Source organism: Schistocerca serialis, chromosome 7 (genome assembly GCF_023864345.2).
Source record: "Schistocerca serialis cubense isolate TAMUIC-IGC-003099 chromosome 7, iqSchSeri2.2, whole genome shotgun sequence".
In the NCBI taxonomy this organism is placed as follows: Eukaryota; Metazoa; Arthropoda; class Insecta; order Orthoptera; family Acrididae; genus Schistocerca; species Schistocerca serialis.
This window is the reverse complement of record NC_064644.1, coordinates 299,036,705-299,056,310: the sequence shown is the minus strand read 5'-3', so window position 1 is coordinate 299,056,310 and position 19,606 is coordinate 299,036,705. Positions and strand designations below refer to the sequence as shown.

Here is a 19,606-nt window from a genome sequence, read left to right as displayed (position 1 = left end):
GGCTGATCAGGACGACCTTCATAATTCCAAATGGTCTCCAAGTTCAAAGTTATGCCACCTTCAAATATATGCTGGATTATCTATTTCAACACCTTAAGTGGATGGTGCATTTCACCATCTGGATGATGTCATTTCTTCCAAAGACATTTGAAGAACATCTAAGCTGCCTGACAACTGCATTCAAATTGCAGGCATCTACCTGAATCTGACGAAAGTGTCTTCACTGGCCAAGAAATAATGTTTGGGCACCTAGAGAAGAGTGAGGAGAATCTGTCCAGTCCACAGAAAATAAGAGCAGTGACAGATTTTCTGAATCCTCAATATATCTGTAAAATGAGAAGTTTTCTGCGAATGTGCTCATAGTAACAGTGAAAGGATTTCTGTGCCAAGGTGAGGTGGATGAAAGCTCTTTCCTTATCCTTAAGGAGGTGCTAATATCTTCTCCAGTACTAGCATTTCATAATGAGAATGCCAAAACAGCACTTCACATCAACAGAGTTGTTATGGAATAAATGCAGTTTTAAAACATATTCAGGAAGGTGCTGAAAAGGTGACAGCTTACACTTCCTGATTATTCTCCTAGTAGCAATCAAGAAAGAGTGCCTTGCAATTCTTGGGCCACCAATGAGTTCCAGCTATATTTCTTTGGTAAACCATTCACCACAGTGATAGACCACCACTCTCTGAGGTGGCTGACTAGCCTGAATGATCCATTGGTTTGACTGGTGTAATGGGCACTGATGTTTCAGGAATATGACATCATAGTGGTATACAAAAGCAGATGCAAACACAAGAACATGTACTTCCTTTGGCTTAATACAGCAGCACGAATGTAATCTGGGCCATCGCAGCATTAAATGGCATTGCTGCTGAACAGAGGAAGACCCAGCACTGCTGCAAAACACAGCAGCCTTGAAGGAGGAGTCAATCAATGGATAATTCCAATAAATAAGTTGCACGTTGTGTAAGAGGAGCTACAATCCAGTGAGGCAGAAATAGTTACTTGTCATCTCAGCTCATCTACAGCCAGCTATCCTGAATTATTTCCATGAATTTCCAATATTTAGTCACCTGAGATTCGTGAATAGCCTATACACAATCAGATGCAGGTATCACTGGCCAAATCTCTACCAATACATTAGACAATATGTAAGCAACTGTGAGGAATGCCAATTACAAAGCACATGCCTCAGTTGCCTCTAGGGCATCTGGTACCACTTCTGTCAGTAGAGCAACATTCCACAGAATTTGAAGGAATCTTCTGGGGTAGTTCCTGAAGTCAACAAGTATCAGCCAATGGGTAATAGTCTGCAATGACAACCTTACCCGCCACACTATCATGAAAGCTACGCCGACTGCTGAAGCTCCAGAAATTGTGAATTTCCTTATAGAAGACGACATATTTAAGCACAGATCACCTCATCTTATCTCTGACCATGGAAAAGTTTTCCAATAAAGACTAGTACCAGAGGTAATTTCATGCTTTAACATTACCCACAGGATGACAACTGCCTACCATCCACAGAGGAATGGTCTAAGGATACAATACTACCCATTATGACACTCACATACAATGCAACAAATCAAGACACTACAGGCTTCGCACCATTCTTTCTTATCAATGGTCACGAGACTGAATCAACAATGAATACTCTGCTCCAACTGCAAATGGACCACACTCAGGAGTAGCACACGAAACACTTCATCACCTGGACCAAATAAGCAGTACAGCTGGCTCACTTATGGACTCTGGACACCCAGAAGGAGAACTGCAAGCACCGTAACATCAAGCACCATGCCGAGACAGTTAGTATAGATTTTTACGCCTTTACAGAAGGTGCAACTATGGAAAAGTCCCTAATGCACTACTTTGGTCCATACTGTGTCCTTAGTCTCTTGTTGGCTGTCACATAAGGAGTCATAACTCTTGACTCTTCGTCACGAAGACAAAGGTGGAGAGATACCATCCATCTTCTCCTCATGAAGCCCTACTACAATCCTGAGGTGTAGATTGATGATGGGGACTTCTTGTTCAATGGAACTGAAGACCTGCTTAACAATTGCAAAACCTCAATGTAAGAGGCTACCTTCAATGCTCGTCATAGTGAGGAGGATGAGAAACCACCACCAGAATGCTAGGATCTGTCAGTATTGCCACACACAGGACCATTGACAAGACCTAGATCCAAGGTAGTGTTGTGGCTCCAATGATAACTTCTGAATCAGCATGTCATTGTTTTCCTAGGAAAGGGAGCAAAGCTACTACCCACAGTGCATGCAATGTGGTGTAGTTGTTAGCAACACTGGCTACTGTTCTACTGGTTGCTATTTCCAACCCAATGATCACCGGGTATTTATTATTCATAATTGCTCAGAATTTATGTTTGTGATGTATGTGTCTTCTGAAATATTCCATATCTGTATAACAGCATCACACTCAATCCAGGAGTTCATTTCTCTACATTGGTGTCCATAAAAAAAAGTGCCTTCAGTGCTAAGTGTAGTGTGCCTTCAGTGCTAAGCGTAGTAATTCACTGACCACCTTGCTTTCAGATTTGGACTTAAGTATGGTTATAATGTGACAACATAATCTGTTACTAACAACATCTAGTAATGTGTGTGTCATTTGACTTCTTGTACATACCTGAAATCCTTCATGATACTATTTGTAATAAATGACTAGAGATTTATTGAATAAGTTGAACGTGTAAGAGGTTTCTTAGGAAACCATGGCTCAATGGAAGTTATTAATGAATGAAGCTCATGCTGCACTGAAGTGATTAATTTTGCTTAAAAATCCAGAAGTCATTTGGCATTATGAGCTGTGAAACAGTGATATTGTGATTACAACAGAGTGTAAAACAGTGACATGACAAGTGAATATTGATGCCATGAGCACAAATTTTGAAATACTGAAGAGGCACATGAAGTTTATGAAATGTGTGAAATATGGAGCACTACAGAAACTCATACAGTGAATTATTTTCTACAATGCTAAATGGTTCATTGAAATAGCACATTTATACAGAAGGAACAGATGCCTAAGGTGAGGATATGATCTCTTCAGTGTGGATGCACACCATGCTGAAACTTATCAGAATCGGCAAAATGCTGCAAGTAATGAGGATAATGGGCATGGGCCCTACAAATATAATATATGATGTTTGGATAAACTGAGAATTTTTGTCTGATGGGAAAGTGCTAAGGTAGTCTGTACAGTTGCGATGAAACCTGTATCTGGATGCCACAGTGGTCAGCGTATCTGCCCAGTGAACAGGAGACCCGGATTTGAATCCCAATCCAGCACAAATTATCAACTGTCCCCACTGATTTAAATTAATGCTTAATTGCAGCCAATGTCTGTAACTCCTTTGTGTTTTAAATTGACATTGTTTGCAAAGTAGCATTTCAAAACTTATCCTGTAGTTTACAATTTAATACTTTGTTAAGAATATGTTGACTGTTTTAAAGCACACGAGGAAAATTAAATGTCTGATCTCCTCCTATTCCTTCCTCTCTTTTTGCCAGACTAAGTAACATAAGGCTACACAAGGCAGAGACATTTGCATTTTAATGGCGAAAACAACAAACTAGCTTCCACAATGAATTCATAGGAAGAAATTATTTAAGTGCTTCGTAACGACGTTGACACTTTAAAAGCAGAATTAACAGTGCAGAAGCAGGAAAACCATGACCTGAAACATGGGGAAAAACGTTTTTACGAAACAGCAGACTCTATAAAAGAGAGTAAGCTCAAAAATGGGCTGAATGATACAAACTACGAGGCTGCTGAATCTAAGGAACAAACTCGTGCAGAAGTTGGAAGAACAGAAAATAAATACGAGTGGACAAGTGTAACTTACAGTAAAAATATTTGAAATGCCATAGTAATGAAGAACAGAGTGAAAAAAATGAATTCCCTGTTAAAGATGATTCTAGGCTGAAAAAAGTGATATACTGAATTCCAAATAGACATTTGTCCAGGAATAAAGACCCTGCAGTTGAAGACACACTTTAGCAACCTATATAACTTGCAGGAGTGTTCAGCAAAGGCACCTCTGAAGAATTACAAAAGATTCTTCATCCACGTAGGTACAAATTCTCTTAGAAGCAGCACTGAAGAGCAAATTGTAAGTAAAACAAGAAATTTAATTCAATCTGCCAATAATCTCTACAAAAGCCTAGAATCATGGTGAGTGGTATTATCTACAGAAGATCAGTCAGTGATCAATATATTGAGAGAATAAACTGTGATTTAAATGAAAACTGTAATTATTTTGGAGCTGTGTTCGTAAATCTGAATAAATTCTTAAGTGATAAATATTTGGGTAAAGACAGTCTGTACCTAAATGGATTAGGATCCAAAATGTTCAGTAAAATGTTCGCTGATGCATGTAAAATTCTGCAAAATAGGGGAAACTTTTAAGAAATCATGGAGATGAGAAACAGTGTTCGCTAACGAAAATTGCAAGACTGAAACAGTACCCAGGAAATAGTATGCTTGAGATCATAAATAGAAAAAAGAGTGTCCCCACATAATGCACTTTAATATAAATGGTCCAAGCGCTGCTGACTTTTCAAACAAAAGTCATAAAGTGGACGAATTACAAATTATTCTATCTGAATGTAGAAATATCAAAGTTGTTTGCCTGAATGAACATTGGCTTACATCTGACATTAAAATTCTTAATACAACTGAAAATTTTGAATTAGCCAACAGCTTTTGTAGACAAGAGAAAACACATGGAGGCTCTTGCATACTTACTCATTATGATATGAAATATTGCATAAGAAATGACTTTTAATCATTTAAATGATGAGTGTGTATTTGAAAGCTGCTGTATCAAACTGAGGGACTTAAATGTTGTAGTAGTTTCTATTTACAGAGTACCAGAGAAAGCTACAATTGAAGTTTTTCTCGCGAAATTTCATTGCCTGCTTGAAAATCTCAGTAAAGAAAAAAGGAAAAATATAATAACAGTTGCTGACTTCAATATTAATATCATAATTGAAAGCAATGACGTGTCCAAATTCACTAACTTAATATAAACCTTGGCTTCAAAATAAAGTTTATGAAAACCAACAGAGTAAATGCACAGTCAGCTACCTGTATTGATAATATTCTAACAAATTATGTATTTGAAGATATTTATGAGTTCTGCATGGATATAGGAATCTCTGACCACTCTGCACTATTCACTCAATCACCAAAAATTAAAAAAGAAATTTCATGTAATAAAAGCCATATGAAAAGTAACTCCAATGAAAAAAAAAAAATCAATTACATTTCGAAATAAGTTAAGAGAGGTTGAATGGCCTTACAACAGCTGTATTTCGAGTAATAGTAACTTTAAAAAATTTTTAAGTAGCTTTCTCGAAATATTTAATGACACTTTTCCACTTAGAACTATATGCAACAAAACAACTAAAACTTAAATGGATAACCCAGGAAAGTTTCTAGTGCCAGGAAGAGGAAACTCCACAATGAACTGAAATATAATAAGAACAGACATTTTACTGAGGATGTTCATCATTATAAACCTATATTTTAAAAAGTTGTGAAAGCAGCCAAACAAATAGCACACAAGAAGTTCATCGTGCAACATAAAAGTAAAACAAAAGCAGTGTGCGTCTGTTGTCAGATCAGAATCAGGTGTTACAGTTAGCAGAAACGAAATATCTAGGATTAAAGTAGATGATAGCTTTATTGTAAACCCAGCTCAAATATCAGAGTGTTTAAATGAATTCTTCATAAATGTGGCAAAGCCAAATGTTGATGTAGCAGAGTAAAGTAAATCCCTTCGGAATCCACCAAGAAGCTGAGAGTCATGATAAAGGATGTGGAAAATTTATATTATCATTAAAAAATAAAAACTTCTGGGAGGGATGGGATACCAACTAAAGTGCTTCCAATAGAGTGTGGCATAATAGCACCTCCTCTAACTAAAATATTCAACTCGTCTTTTGAACAGGGATACTTTCCCGACATTTTGAAGCATGCTGAAGTCAGACCCCCTGTTCAAGAAAGGGCTATGGGAAGATGTGGGAAACTATTTCTATTTCCATTCTTCCAGTCCTGTCAAAAGTGTTAGAGAAAGTAGCTGCAAACCAAATCAAAAAATTTATTGTAAAATATTTTAAGTAACTAATTTGGATTTCAACTGAGAAAAAACACTTTGGATGCAGTGAGTATTTATTGACAAGATAGGCAAATAATTGGATTAGAGGAGTAAAGCTGCAGGTATCTTCTGTGATCTCAAAAAAGCATTTGACTCCATGAACCATGACATGCTTATCTACAAATCAGACAAACACGGGATTAAAGACAATGCTCTAATTCGGCTATCATCATCCTTACACACACACACACACACACACACACACACACACACACAAAATAAAATAAAAAATAAAAAATTAAGGGTAACTATCACCTCAGCTGCAGTGAACTATTATTGTAAATGGAGTACAGTATCACAAGGCATGCCTCAAGCTCCGTTTTGGGGCCAATCCTGTTCCTATTCTATGTAAATGACTTACCCTAAATATAAATTCCGTATCAGTTCTGTTTGGAGATGATACTTCTATTTTAATTGAAGATGATAAAGCAGAAAAAATTCCAAATTCCATCATAAGGACACTACATTACAAAACTGGTTACAGTTAAGTGGGTTGAAACTGAACATTGCAAAAACCCACTGGGTACATTTCAAAACCAAACATTTGAAATGAGTGGAACTTAAAATACAACATAACAATCAACCTATAAAAGAAGTTGACACAGTCAAATTCCTGGGACTAGATGTGGACAAGAACTTAAGCTGGAATACACATATTGACTTCTTATCAAAAAAAAACTAAGCATTTTTGCATTTGCAATGCAAATACTAGAAAATTCCACTGACTTTAGTACTCAAAAAAATGCTTCTCATAGTTATTTTCAATCTGTCATTAAATATGGGATAATTTTTGGTAAAGTTCAAGTAGTGTATCTTGAATAATGAAAATGCAAAAGAAAATTGCCAAATACTTGTGTACAGTACAGCGAACAGAGTCTTGTCACCCATTATTTCGGAAACTGCAAATTCTAACTGTTCCCTCCATATACATTTATGAAATTACTGTCTTCCTACACAACATAAAAAAATTATTTGAGGAGAATAATTTTAACCATACATATAACACAAGAAATAAAAATAAATTTTATGCTACTCACACTCCAGTTGAAATTATATGCACATACTCCACTCCACAGTGTCTTGAAAGGAGGATATAAGATGAACATCAACAAAAGCAAAACAAGGATAATGGAATGTAGTCTAATTAAGTCGGGTGATGCTGAGGGAATTAGATTAGGAAATGAGGCACTTAAAGTAGTAAAGGAGTTTTGCTATTTGGGGAGCAAAATAACTGATGATGGTCGAAGTAGAGAGGATATAAAATGTAGGCTGGCAATGGCAAGGAAAGCGTTTCTGAAGAAGAGAAATTTGTTAACATCCAGTATAGATTTAAGTGTCAGGAAGTCATTTCTGGAAGTATTCGTATGGAGTGTAGCCATGTATGGAAGTGAAACATGGACGATAAATAGTTTGGACAAGAAGAGAATAGAAGCTTTCGAAATGTGGTGCTACAGAAGAATGCTGAAGATTAGATGGGTAGATCACATAACTAATGAGGAAGTATTGAATAGGATTGGGGAGAAGAGAAGTTTGTGGCACAACTTGACCAGAAGAAGGAATCGGTTGGTAGGACATGTTCTGAGGCATCAAGGGATCACCAATTTAGTATTGGAGGGCAGCGTGGAGGGTAAAAATCGTAGAGGGAGACCAAGAGATGAATACACTAAGCAGATTCAGAAGGATGTAGGTTGCAGTAGGTACTGGGAGATGAAAAAGCTTGCACAGGATAGAGTAGCATGGAGAGCTGCATCAAACCAGTCTCAGGACTGAAGACCACAACAACAACACTCCACAGGGGTATATGGGGATCACAATATATAACAAGTTAATGGGCAAAAACATATTTAATATGAAGCCAGAAACTTTAAAAAATAAGGCTGCAGCAGATTCTGTGGGAGAAATGCTACTATCCAATAGAAGAATTCATAGATGATGAAATGATCATTTGAGCAAGGGGTAATGGAGTGTTAAATTTTATTGTACATATGTACAACAAAACTGTATTATTATCATGATGCTGTCTGTAAACATCAGCTGTTCTTTGTTTATGGTGTAATTTTACCACAATTTGACATTTCTCCTGTACCTGAATCAAATGATTTAGTTTATGTACATTATGAGACAAACCATAATTCACAGTAATTCTGACAACATTCAAATGTAAAAATGTATGTTTTGTTATCAGTACATTAATGAAACATCAGATTTTTGTGAGAGTTTCTACAATATTCCAACAGGACCAGATAGATACACCCCTTAATTTCAACACAAACACTAATGATAACCATAAAATCCTTCCAATTTATCCTAACTGATGCTTTAAGGCCATTCTTTGTAACAGTGCAATACAGTTACCATCTTTTTGTGCTATCTATACCCATTTAAATTTCTGTTAATATTGGAAATCTAGGAAAATAAGTAGCTAATTTTCTATTTGCTTTAAAGGTTTAAGAAATAAATATCGAAGGTGAGACATGAGAAATTTCATTTTCATGTCATAGCAAATGGATGTCAAAGAACACACAAAAATGTAACAATGATGTGTGAACTGTATTAATTTGGGTAAGTATAAGCTGCTGATTTATACGAATATTTCTCAGATAACAGTTTCAAAGCATGAAATTGATATACAAAACTGAATGTGACAAACAAACAGGGATAGACAAATCAAATCTAATTACTGATAAGGCATGTGAAAATAGTAAAATACCAAGATGCTTACAATCTTGAGTCCTCAGAAACCGATATTCCTTCAACTAAAACTACAGAAAATAACAAGAAGGCGAAAACTATTGAAGACAGTAAAAGGGATTACAGAAAGCGATTTATGTCAAGAAATAAATGGCCAACTTAGAAATCGAGCCATGTAGGAAATTAGTGAGGACACCAGTCATTGAAAGCATTTGAATATTTTTACTTGTGTGTGAATTCTAAATAATTCAGATTTTTCTCTTTAACTTATTACAGAAGTAAACAGAATGTATGGAATAAACAGAATGTATGAACAAACAAATATGAAAACCAACAATTCCACAAAATAATTTTGCAGTTTCAAGTAGGTGATAATGGGGACTTGCTTATTTTCTTTCTGCCTAGGTCTTATTCACAATATCTTCTTGCAACATGGACTGTATCACTATTCATTTTCACACAGTTATAAACAGAACCTGTTAACATTTAAATTAAACATTACCTGTTCTTTTTATTAAATGAGTCAGCTCTTTCCAGTATCTCTTGCCCAATAGTTGGATCTACCGTTCCTGTTTTTGGATCTATCTGGTCAATAAATTCATCACGATGACGTAAAAGGTAGTTGTGCAGATTTCCAAATCGGCAGTATTCCACTATAACCAACAGTTCCTCTGCAATGAAAGGATGTTATCAATGCTCATCCTCATCCTCATCCTCATCATCATCATCATCATCATCATCACTGTTCTTTTAGAATAATTCCCTGAAAGGTTTTTTTTATGGCTGAAGTTCCAAATTTTAATGACCTCAGTTTCTTTTCTACAAAGAACGAGTTTTACTTTAGTATTTGTAATGCACGTGAAAGCAAGCAGAAGTTTTCTAAATGTTTGCTAATCATGTAAGTGAGGTGTGACTTCAGTACCAGCTCACTTAATAGGGTGTGGGAAACTGCCAAAAAGCCACATCCAGGCTAGCTGATTTAACATGACAGCTGTCCAGGTGAGTTTTACTTTACTGGTTTTAATGGTGACAAATTAAGATTTTTGAGTTGCTATATCACTTATTAATTATTATATCAAGTTCAGAAAGAAATTACAGTCTTATTGATAGTTCTGTATCTTTTAAGTTCTTGCTACCCTTGGAAATTCCTTTGTTAATGTTGCCATTCTGTGCCATTCTATATCATTGTGTGACAACCTCAAGTATATCTGAAATTCTAGCAGGAACTGCTTCAGTTGTTTTCCCTGGAATGTACTATCAACAGACTTCAATAGCAGTGACACTTCCTGTTTCTAACCAGACTCTCTTCACATTATTGTCAATATTAACATAACATATGAACTGCAAGAAAGTCAGTGAAGTAGTACAATGGTTGCTTTTTACCCATTTCAAACCAAGCCTGATTATTCCAAGCTGACATACAAAATATTCAAGTTCAAATATGGATTGGCATTTATATTTTTTTAATACAAAATTACAAGAAAAGACGTTTGCATTTGTGTGAAAAAGTCACAGCTACTTCACAAAATCTCACGTGCACATTACACTCCATTGCACGATCATGCAACGGGAAACAAACATTGAGCCCAAGAGCACACAAACAATAATGAAGATTCCCTAGGTTTGTGTGCATATAGGAGGTAGCTGTGATCGAGCAACAAACATTACAATGCATTACTTCACCTTCCTTACACAGCTGCACAATCTATCTTTTCCAAAGCATAATCTCACAAGTAATGTTTAACAAAATGATTCAATGTTTATTTCCGTTCAATAAAAAGCTCCCTCTAGATTCTTCCAGAACTGCCTGAAATTTTAAGAAAATTCAATTCCCTGAGAATCTGACGTATCACCATCCAATAATAAAAATAATATATAAATAAGGTGTATACTAAGGACAGAGACAGGCGTCAACAGAAACTGTGCAAACATTAATACATAACATTCTCATGCTGAAGCTAATAAAACTTCATGTTGGACATGGTGTCTTAAGGATATCACCACAGAAGCTTTTATCAAACTGTGCTAACAAATAGAGGCCATGCACCAGGAAAGAGTATCAAAACCAACTGTATTAACTGTTGTAAAATATGTCTCATTTATCACTGTAACTTATATTTCTACCTATTTGTTTGCTGCCACCATTAGCAGCAAAGCATATTAGCACAAACATTTAAGTTACAAAATTAGGTTTGTTCTCAAGAACCTACTGGAATGCTTAATATTAAAAATTACAAATTTTGATATAAATTAACTCAATTCTACACTTTCTTTTGCTAGGTTTTGGTACTCTAAACATAAATTTTGATATCAGCTCTATTTCTAAGGCAAAACAAACAACTAAATATCATTTTTAATCTCAGAAGCGACATTACACAAGAACCTCTTCAATTTTTTATACTTACAGCATATAAAAATATTTCAACCATTTAAACAGAGTTGCTATTAGCTAAATAAATAGCACATAAGATTGTAATCATGGAGTAGTTGGTTCAATTTGTGCGAAAAAGTTTACCATTTCAACTAATTTTCCACTGCCACAATCATTTGAAAATAACAGCACACAAATGTTCAATGACAAAATTTGCAAATAATAATTTGGACTAAAACATCCCAATTTCAAAATTAATTTTATAGTTCATTTAGAAATAGTACTCACTCTTCGTTATGTTTGTTGTGCATGCTCCAAGCAAGTTTACAACATTCAGATGCTTTCCTAGATGTACCATTATTTTGAGTTCTGATGCTAATGCTTTGATGTATGTATAGTCAGTGTTTCTTTTCACCATTTTAACTGCTACTGTTGTGACAGGTTCTTCTTCCAAGATGCCAAATGCTTCTGCCTTCATAACAACACCAAAAGCTCCAGAACCGAGCTGTTTGCCTATGAATGATAAATAAAGGAAATGTAAGGTAACAAGTGGGAATCACTGATCAAAAAAACTGTCAGAAATATTTATTTCAACAGCACCAAATGAATTAAATTGCAGAAAGTATTTACCTAACATAAGAAAATCTTATTCAAGGGACTCACAATGAGGAGAACCTCCCAAACTTATGAAACAGGTATCCTATTCTATGTTTTTCTGGCAGGTTTTAAAGCTTTAATACGTTTACACAACATGAGAATTAACACATGTAGATTTAATAATCAATCTACATTCTAGGGTACATGAAGGCTTCAACAATGCAGATGTAGTAAAGAATTTCAACGCTCTGTATAATAAAATATGCTGAAGTTTAGTAGTATGCAACACACTCATGATAATATGTATGTGAATTTGTTCTGCTAAGAAACTCTTTGAAAAAATTAAGTAATTGTCCATGAATCAGCCATTTGGGCCAGCATTATAAGTTGTCCGTAAGAACTGGCCCCTCTTTGGTTTTCTTCATACTTACAGCATCTGAAGGCCAGTGCATGGCCATCTGTTTCTAAAACCGTAATTGCCATATTTTTACAGGTGTTAAGGTGATAAGAAATAAATGCATCAGGGTGGCACTGACAAAGCTGTGACTTCCATTCCCTTCAATGATTATCAGATGTGAGTCACTACTATGTGATGAAAGTGAAAACATGTTCCTAATTGCTTTCTTATTTAAATATGAAAGTTCACACAATTTAAAATTTGTTACATCTGCGAGTATGCAAAGATGTATATGTACCAATATGTACATTGTAAATACCTTCCTCTCCATGTACTGCGCTCTAATGAACCATAGACATTAGAGGATTCATGTCACTATGACTGACTGGTACTTTTAATGCATGCTAATACAGGTTAATTTTAATGGCATTAATACATGCCTGATGTATGTGTAGTAACACCCATAAAAGCAGCAGGTATAATTTCAACTGTGATTGTGCCACATCTTTTCAAAAATTTTTAATAACCAGGTACATTGTTTTAGACCTGTGTCTGAATGCCAATTTAAGTAGTGAATATTTGCCACAGTTTATTTTTTTCCTTTATTACCTTGGCTTCATAAGGTAGTTTCCAGCAAAGTGCACTCAATCTCTAAACAAGAAATATGTGTCTTTATGTTTAATCTTAGAAGGTACCCAACTAGATAGTTTACATTAACTGTACACAAACTACGTACTCCATTTTTTGTGTAGCAATGGTGCTCTACACAGCCCAATATTTGTAATGTGTGGCCCTTGGAATTACAGAGTCTAACACATTTAATGAAATCAATATCTTTATTATATCTTAGTTCTCTGTGCAGTTCACTTTTCCTTAAACTGGAAATTTTTATGCCCTGGGTAATCCACTTTAATTTATTTGTTATTTTATTGCTGCAGAGTAAGTGGAAATGTTTCACTGAAGATACCAAGAAAACTACTTAGCAATTTCTCAAGGTTTCCATCACCTAAGTTACAACAATCAAAAGACCACGTTTTCACTTTTAGCTTCTCACAAAATGTTAGCAAATTTTCTTAGCTAAAGTTCCTGCTCATATTGATTCTCATAAGTGAAATGTTCCTGTGTCTGTGGCAGCTCAATGCACAACGCACAATGATCTGAAATACCTAAATCTAGACAAAATTTATACACATCTTCAAATACATAATTAATTATATTGCTGACTGCCCATTGTCTCTGGTAGATTCAAAGAAATTCAATTTGAAACCATATTTCTTTACCAAGCCAGTGAATCTTTAAGTGTGACTACTCTCACATGTGTATCAATATTAAAAATCAGCAGCCATTACATTTTTTTTCCTCTACAAAGGTCTTCTAGCATGATTTGAAGCTTAGATAAGAATAGTTCTATTGTTGGTGTCCGTGGAGTTCTCTATACTTATATTAGTATAACATTTGCTAGTGAGTCCACCATTTCTACACAACAGCTCTCAAACTCATTCTTCATTTACATAATTAATACAGTTTCTGGTCTCATAATTTATATCACTATGCAGAAGTATACATGAGCCTCCACATGACATGTTTCTTCTGCAAAAGCTACTTGCTAATCTGAGGTTCTGTATTTTGTTTAGAATTTTAATTATGTCCTCAGTACACCAGTGCTCATGTAAACAAACAACTCTAATAGTTGCACATTCTGACAGAATAATTTCCAATTCTTCTATTTTGGAGATTTTATTGTTCGAAGCATCAGTGTTTAAACCATTTTTATTCCAGGGGATAACGTATCTACTTTGACTATTAGTTATGGGCCTTAACATATTTCTTGCCAGATAATGGTTTGGTTTTGTCTTTCTTAATGCTACACCAATTTTTTCAACCCCATCACTACTTATCACTTTCTCTTATTTTTTATGATCTGGCAAATACTTATGAACATCTTACTGATATTTTTGAGTCCAACCTATTCAGATGTAGACCATCTTTGGCAAGACACTTTGCAGTCAGAAATTTACTAGGATCAATAAAAATGACTCTTAGTTTATTGAACTGTTTTTTCAATATTGCCATTTATTCTCTGCACATAGGTGTCACTCACTGATCTCCTGTATAAAATACCAGTTATTATTATTATTCTGGAATTTGAGTAGTTTTCTGGCGGTTCGGATGAGGTTCCTTGTGTGGCTTAGAATTTCTTCCTCGCTGTTGTTTCAATGCGAACTTGTTCCCACATGGATAAAAACACCTTTTGGATTTCTGTTATGTGTATGTGCTGCATTCTCCCTTGAGTTTAACACATTGTTTATGTGTGTATGCAAATGATGCATCCTTATTTCTGGTCGAACATCAATTTCAGTCCTATTATAATGATTCTTTCTGGTTTTTTTTGTGTACATTACATTGGTCCACTTATATTTGTTTGGTTCTTCTGTACCTTCAGTTTCATTCGTAAGGGCAGCTGAATTTTTTCGAGGTTTGTCAGTTGTATCACTCTGCGTATTTGGCTATGTAGGTCCATCTAGTACTGTGCTGCACATGTTAGTGCTGTATTTATCCATATTGTTGTTTTCCCTTTAATGAAGGTCAGTCTCCTGAAGTTGGACCATTATGGAATACAGGGAGTAGTTCACAATTGGTTCACCTCTTACTTTAATAACAGATGGCAAAACGTCATTCTCCACGGTGTTGAGAATGGCTATGATGTTGGGCCTGCATGAGGCACCATTAAATGGGAGGTGTCCCAGGGATTAGCGCTGGGGCCACTCCTGTTCCTTATTTATATAAATGATACGCCCTCTAGTATTACAGGTGATTCTATGATATTTCTGTTTGCTGATGACACAAGCTTCGTAGTAAAGTATGTTGTGTGCAACACTGGCACCGTTTCAAATAGTGCAGTTCGAGATATAAGTTTATGGCTTGTAAAAAATAAGCCAAAGCAAAATCACAGTAAGAGTCAGTTTTTAGTTTCTAACACACAATTCAACAAAACCCGATGTGGAATTTCACAAACTAGGCATATGATTAGTGAAACTGAACAGTTCAAATTTCTAGGCTTCAGATAGGAAACTGTCATGGGAAGTCCATGCTTAGGATCTTGTTCAAAGAATAATGTTGCCATTCTTACTATTCGAACCGTATTTGAAGTAAGCGATAGTTCAACACAAAAAGTAGTCTACTTTGCCTATTTTCATTTGCTTATGACATATGGTATTGGAAAGTCGTGCAGTATACTGCTGAATCCATTTTCAATAATGTACCCCAAGAATTCAAAACATCTTAAGAGTAATCTAAGCACTTTCAAATCAAAACTGAACAGTTTCCTCATGGGTCAATCCTCCTATTCTGTCAAGCAGTTCCTCGAAAAATTAAGTTGATCCTCATGTTATATTGTTGATTGTGTTTACATAAATTTATGGCTTGTCTTATTCCTTTCTGTCTCAGAAACTGTCCCATCAACTGATTCTGTCTTTTAGACAATTAAGGCCACAAATTTCTTTTCTCCCCAATTTTGTTCGGAATTTCATTAGTTATGCAATCAACCCATCTAATCTTCAGCATTCTTCTGTAGCATCACATTTCAAAATATTCTCTTCTCATCTCATCTGGACTGTTTATCACCAATGTTTCACTTCTGTACAAGGCTACACTCCAGATAAATAACTTCAGAAAAGACTTCCTAATCTTTAATTTATATTTGATGTTAAGATTTTTTTTTTCTGAAGAAATGCTTTTCTTGACATTGCCAGTCTACATTTTACATCCACTCTACTTTGGCCATCATTTATTTTACTGCCAAAATATCAAAAATATCTATTACTTTTAGTGTATCGTTTCATAATCTAATTCCCTCAATATCGACTGATTTAATTTGACTACATTCCATTACCCTTGTCTTGCTTTTGTTGATATTCACCTTATCTCCTCTTTTTGAGACACTGACCTTGCCTTCAACTGCTCCTCCAAGTCATTTGCTGTCTCTTGACAGCACTGCAATGTCAGCAGCAAACATCCGTTTTTATCTCTTCTCCCTGAACTTTAATTCTGTCTCAAGTTTTTCTTTGGTTTCTGTTGCTGACTAGTCAACACACAGACCGATCAGCAATGTAGATATGCTGCAACCCTGTCTCACACCATTCTCAGACATGGCTTCTCTTTCGTGACTTTTGACCATTATAGCCGCTGTCTTCTTCTTGTCGTCTTCTCGCTGTCTTCTTCTTGTTGTAAATAACCATTCACTTCCTGTATTTGATCTATTAATTTCAAAAGTTTTGAAGAATGTACTCCAGTGAATGTTGCCAAAAGCCTAAGTCTTTAAATGTTATAAACATAGGTTTGTCTTTCTTTAACGTATCTCATAATATAAATCGTAGGGTCAGTATTGCCTCGCATGTTCCCACTTTCCTCTGGAACCCAAACTTATCTTCCCTAAGGTCAGCTTCTACCTGTTTCTCCATTCTTCTGTAAATTACTCATGTACGTATTTTGCAACCATGATTTATTAAACAGATAGTTTGGTGACATTCACACCTGTCAGCACTTACTTTCTTGGAACTGGAGTATTACATTCTTCCTGAAGTCCGAGGGTATTTTGTGCACTGGGTGGAGTAGTGGAGTAGTTTTGTCTTGGCTGGCTCTCCTAAGGGCATCAGTAGTTCTGAAGGTACGTTCCTACTCCATGGGACTTGTTTTGACTTAGGGCTTTCAGTGCTCTGTCAAATTATTCTCACAGTACCATATATCCCATCTCATTATGTATTTCCACTTCCCTTTCCATCATATTGCCTTCAAGTTTATCTCTATATATTCCTTCCAGCTTTCAGCTTCTCTTCTGTTCTTAGTACTGGTTTTTCATTTGAGCTTTTAATATTTGTACAAATACTTTTCTTCTCTCCAAAGGTCTCTCCAATTTTCCGATAGTCAGTATCCATCTTTGCACTAGTTATAAATACTTCTATAGACTTGTGTATTTCTCCTAGCTGTTCCTGTTTAGCTATTCCACACTCTGTCAATTCTGTTTTTTAGGCACCTTTATTCCCTATCACACTTTTTATTTGCTGCATTTTATATTTTCTCCTTTCATCAGTTAAACTCAATATCTCATATTGTCCGAGTATTTCTGCTAGGTTTTGTCTTTTTATCCATTTGATCTGCTGTCTTTACCATTTCATCTTTCAAAGCTACTCATTCATCTTCCATTGCATTCTTTCCATTCATCTCTTGCCTAAGGTCTTCTCATACTCTCAAGAATCGCCAGTTCTTTTAAATTATTCAAATCCCATCTCCTTAACTTCCTAACTTTTTGCAGTTTCTTCAGTTTTAATCAGAGTTCCTAGCCAATAAATTGTTGTCAGACTCCACATCCTCCCCTGAAAATGCCTTACTGTGAAAAACATGGTTCCAAAATCTCTGTCTCAACATTATATAATCAATCTGAAACCTTCTGGTGTCTTCAGATCTCTTTCACATACACGGTCTTCTTATGCAATTCTTAAACCAAGTGTAGGCAGTGATTAAATTACACCCTGTGCAAAATTCTACCAAGCAGTTTTATCTTCCATTCCTTTCTTCCTTTTCCTATGATCAAATTCCATTCGTCACAACAATTAAAATTTTTCTCTCCCTTAACTATGTGAATAATTTTTTTTATTTTGTCACACATTCTTTCAGCATCTTTGTCATCAAGCTAGGTGGCATAGACACTATTACTAATGTGGTGGATGTTGGCTTGATGATCTTTGTTACAATAATGTGTTCACTGTGCTGTTCATAACAGCTTACCCGCATTCCTATTTTTTTATTCATTTATAGACCTATTCCTGCATCATCCCTACTTCATTTTGTATTTATAACTGCATGCTCACCTGATCACAAGTTCTGTTCATCCTGCCATTGAACTACACTAATTCCCACGACATCTGAATTAAACTTTTGCATTTACCTTCCTGAATTCTATAAGCAACCTACCTAAATTAGGAATCTAACATTCCATGCTCTGATCGGTAAAGTGCCAGGATGTCCTTCCTGATGACGAAATGCCCTTGTTTAGTCCATGCTCAGAGATCCAAATGGGTGACACTTTACCTCCAGAATATTTTACCCAAGAGGATGCAACCATCATTAACCCTACAGTGGAGATGCATACCCCCCAGGAAAAGTAATAGCTGTAGCTTCCCCTTGCATTGAACGTGGATGTGTGTGTGTGTGTGTGTGTGTGTGTGTGTGTGTGTGTGTGTGTGCGTGTGTGTGTGTGTGAGAGAGAGCGCACGCACGCGCGAGAGAGTGTATACCCGTCCTTTTTTCCCCCTAAGGGAAGTCTTTCCGCTCCCAGGATTGGAATGACTCCTTACCCTCTCTCTTAAAACCCACATCCTTTCGTCTTTCCCTCTCCTTCCCTCTTTCCTGATGAAGCAACAGTTGGTTGTGAAAGCTTGAAATTTTGTGTGTTTTTTTATTGTGTCTATCTACCAGCACTTTCCCGTTTGGTAAAGTCATGGTATCTTTCTTTTAATATAATTATATATTTCTGTAGTTGTATATATACATTTGGATGTAGCTGTATTGTGTTGACGTACTGGTGGATATTGTGTGGTATGACTCCCGTAGTTGATACTATAATTGGTATGATGTCAACTTTATCCTGATGCCACGTGTCCTTGACTTCCTCAGTCAGTTGGATGTATTTTTCAATTTTTTCTCCTGTTTTCTTCTGTATATTTGTTGTATTGGGTATGGATATTTCGATTAGTTGTGTTAATTTCTTCTTTTTATTGGTGCGTATGATGTCAGGTTTGTTATGTGGTGGTGTTTTATCTGTTATAATGGTTCGGGTCCAGTATAATTTGTATTCATCATTTACCAGTACATTTTGTGGTGCATACTTGTATGTGGGAATGTGTTGTTTTATTAGTTTATGTTGTATGGCATGTTGTTGATGTATTATTTTTGCTACACTGTCATGTCTTCTGGGTATTCTGTATTTGCTAGTATTGAACATCCACTTGTGATGTGATCTACTGTTTCTATTTGTTGTTTGCAAAGTCTGCATTTATCTGTTGTGGTATTGGGATCTTTAATAATATGCTTGCTGTAATATCTGGTGTTTATTGTTTGATCCTGTATTGCAATCATGAATCCTTCCATCTCACTGTATATATTGCCTTTTCTTAGCCATGTGTTGGATGCGTCTTGATTGATGTGTGGCTGTGTTGGATGATACGGGTGCTTGCCATGTAGTGTTTTCTTTTTCCAATTTACTTTCTACGTATCCATTGATGTTATGTGATCTAAAGGGTTGTAGAAGTGGTTATGAAATTGCAGTGGTGTAGCCGATGTATTTATATGAGTGATTGCTTTGTGTACTTTGCT

The 19,606-nt window shown here is 35.8% G+C and overlaps 1 protein-coding gene across 8 annotated transcripts in view; it reads right to left on the bottom strand.

Annotated features, from left to right (window-relative positions):
• The window catches only part of LOC126412521 (vascular endothelial growth factor receptor kdr-like), an 864,770-nt gene that overhangs the window by 47,772 nt on the left and 797,392 nt on the right, over nucleotides 1–19,606 (bottom strand). For all 8 annotated transcript variants that reach the window (XM_050082152.1, XM_050082155.1, XM_050082154.1 and 5 more), the window contains 2 exons: nucleotides 11,530–11,754; nucleotides 9,373–9,541 (listed from right to left, as the gene is read on the bottom strand). In XM_050082152.1, the coding sequence (XP_049938109.1) occupies nucleotides 9,373–9,541; nucleotides 11,530–11,754 (394 nt within the window). The remainder of the gene's footprint in view (nucleotides 1–9,372; nucleotides 9,542–11,529; nucleotides 11,755–19,606) is intronic.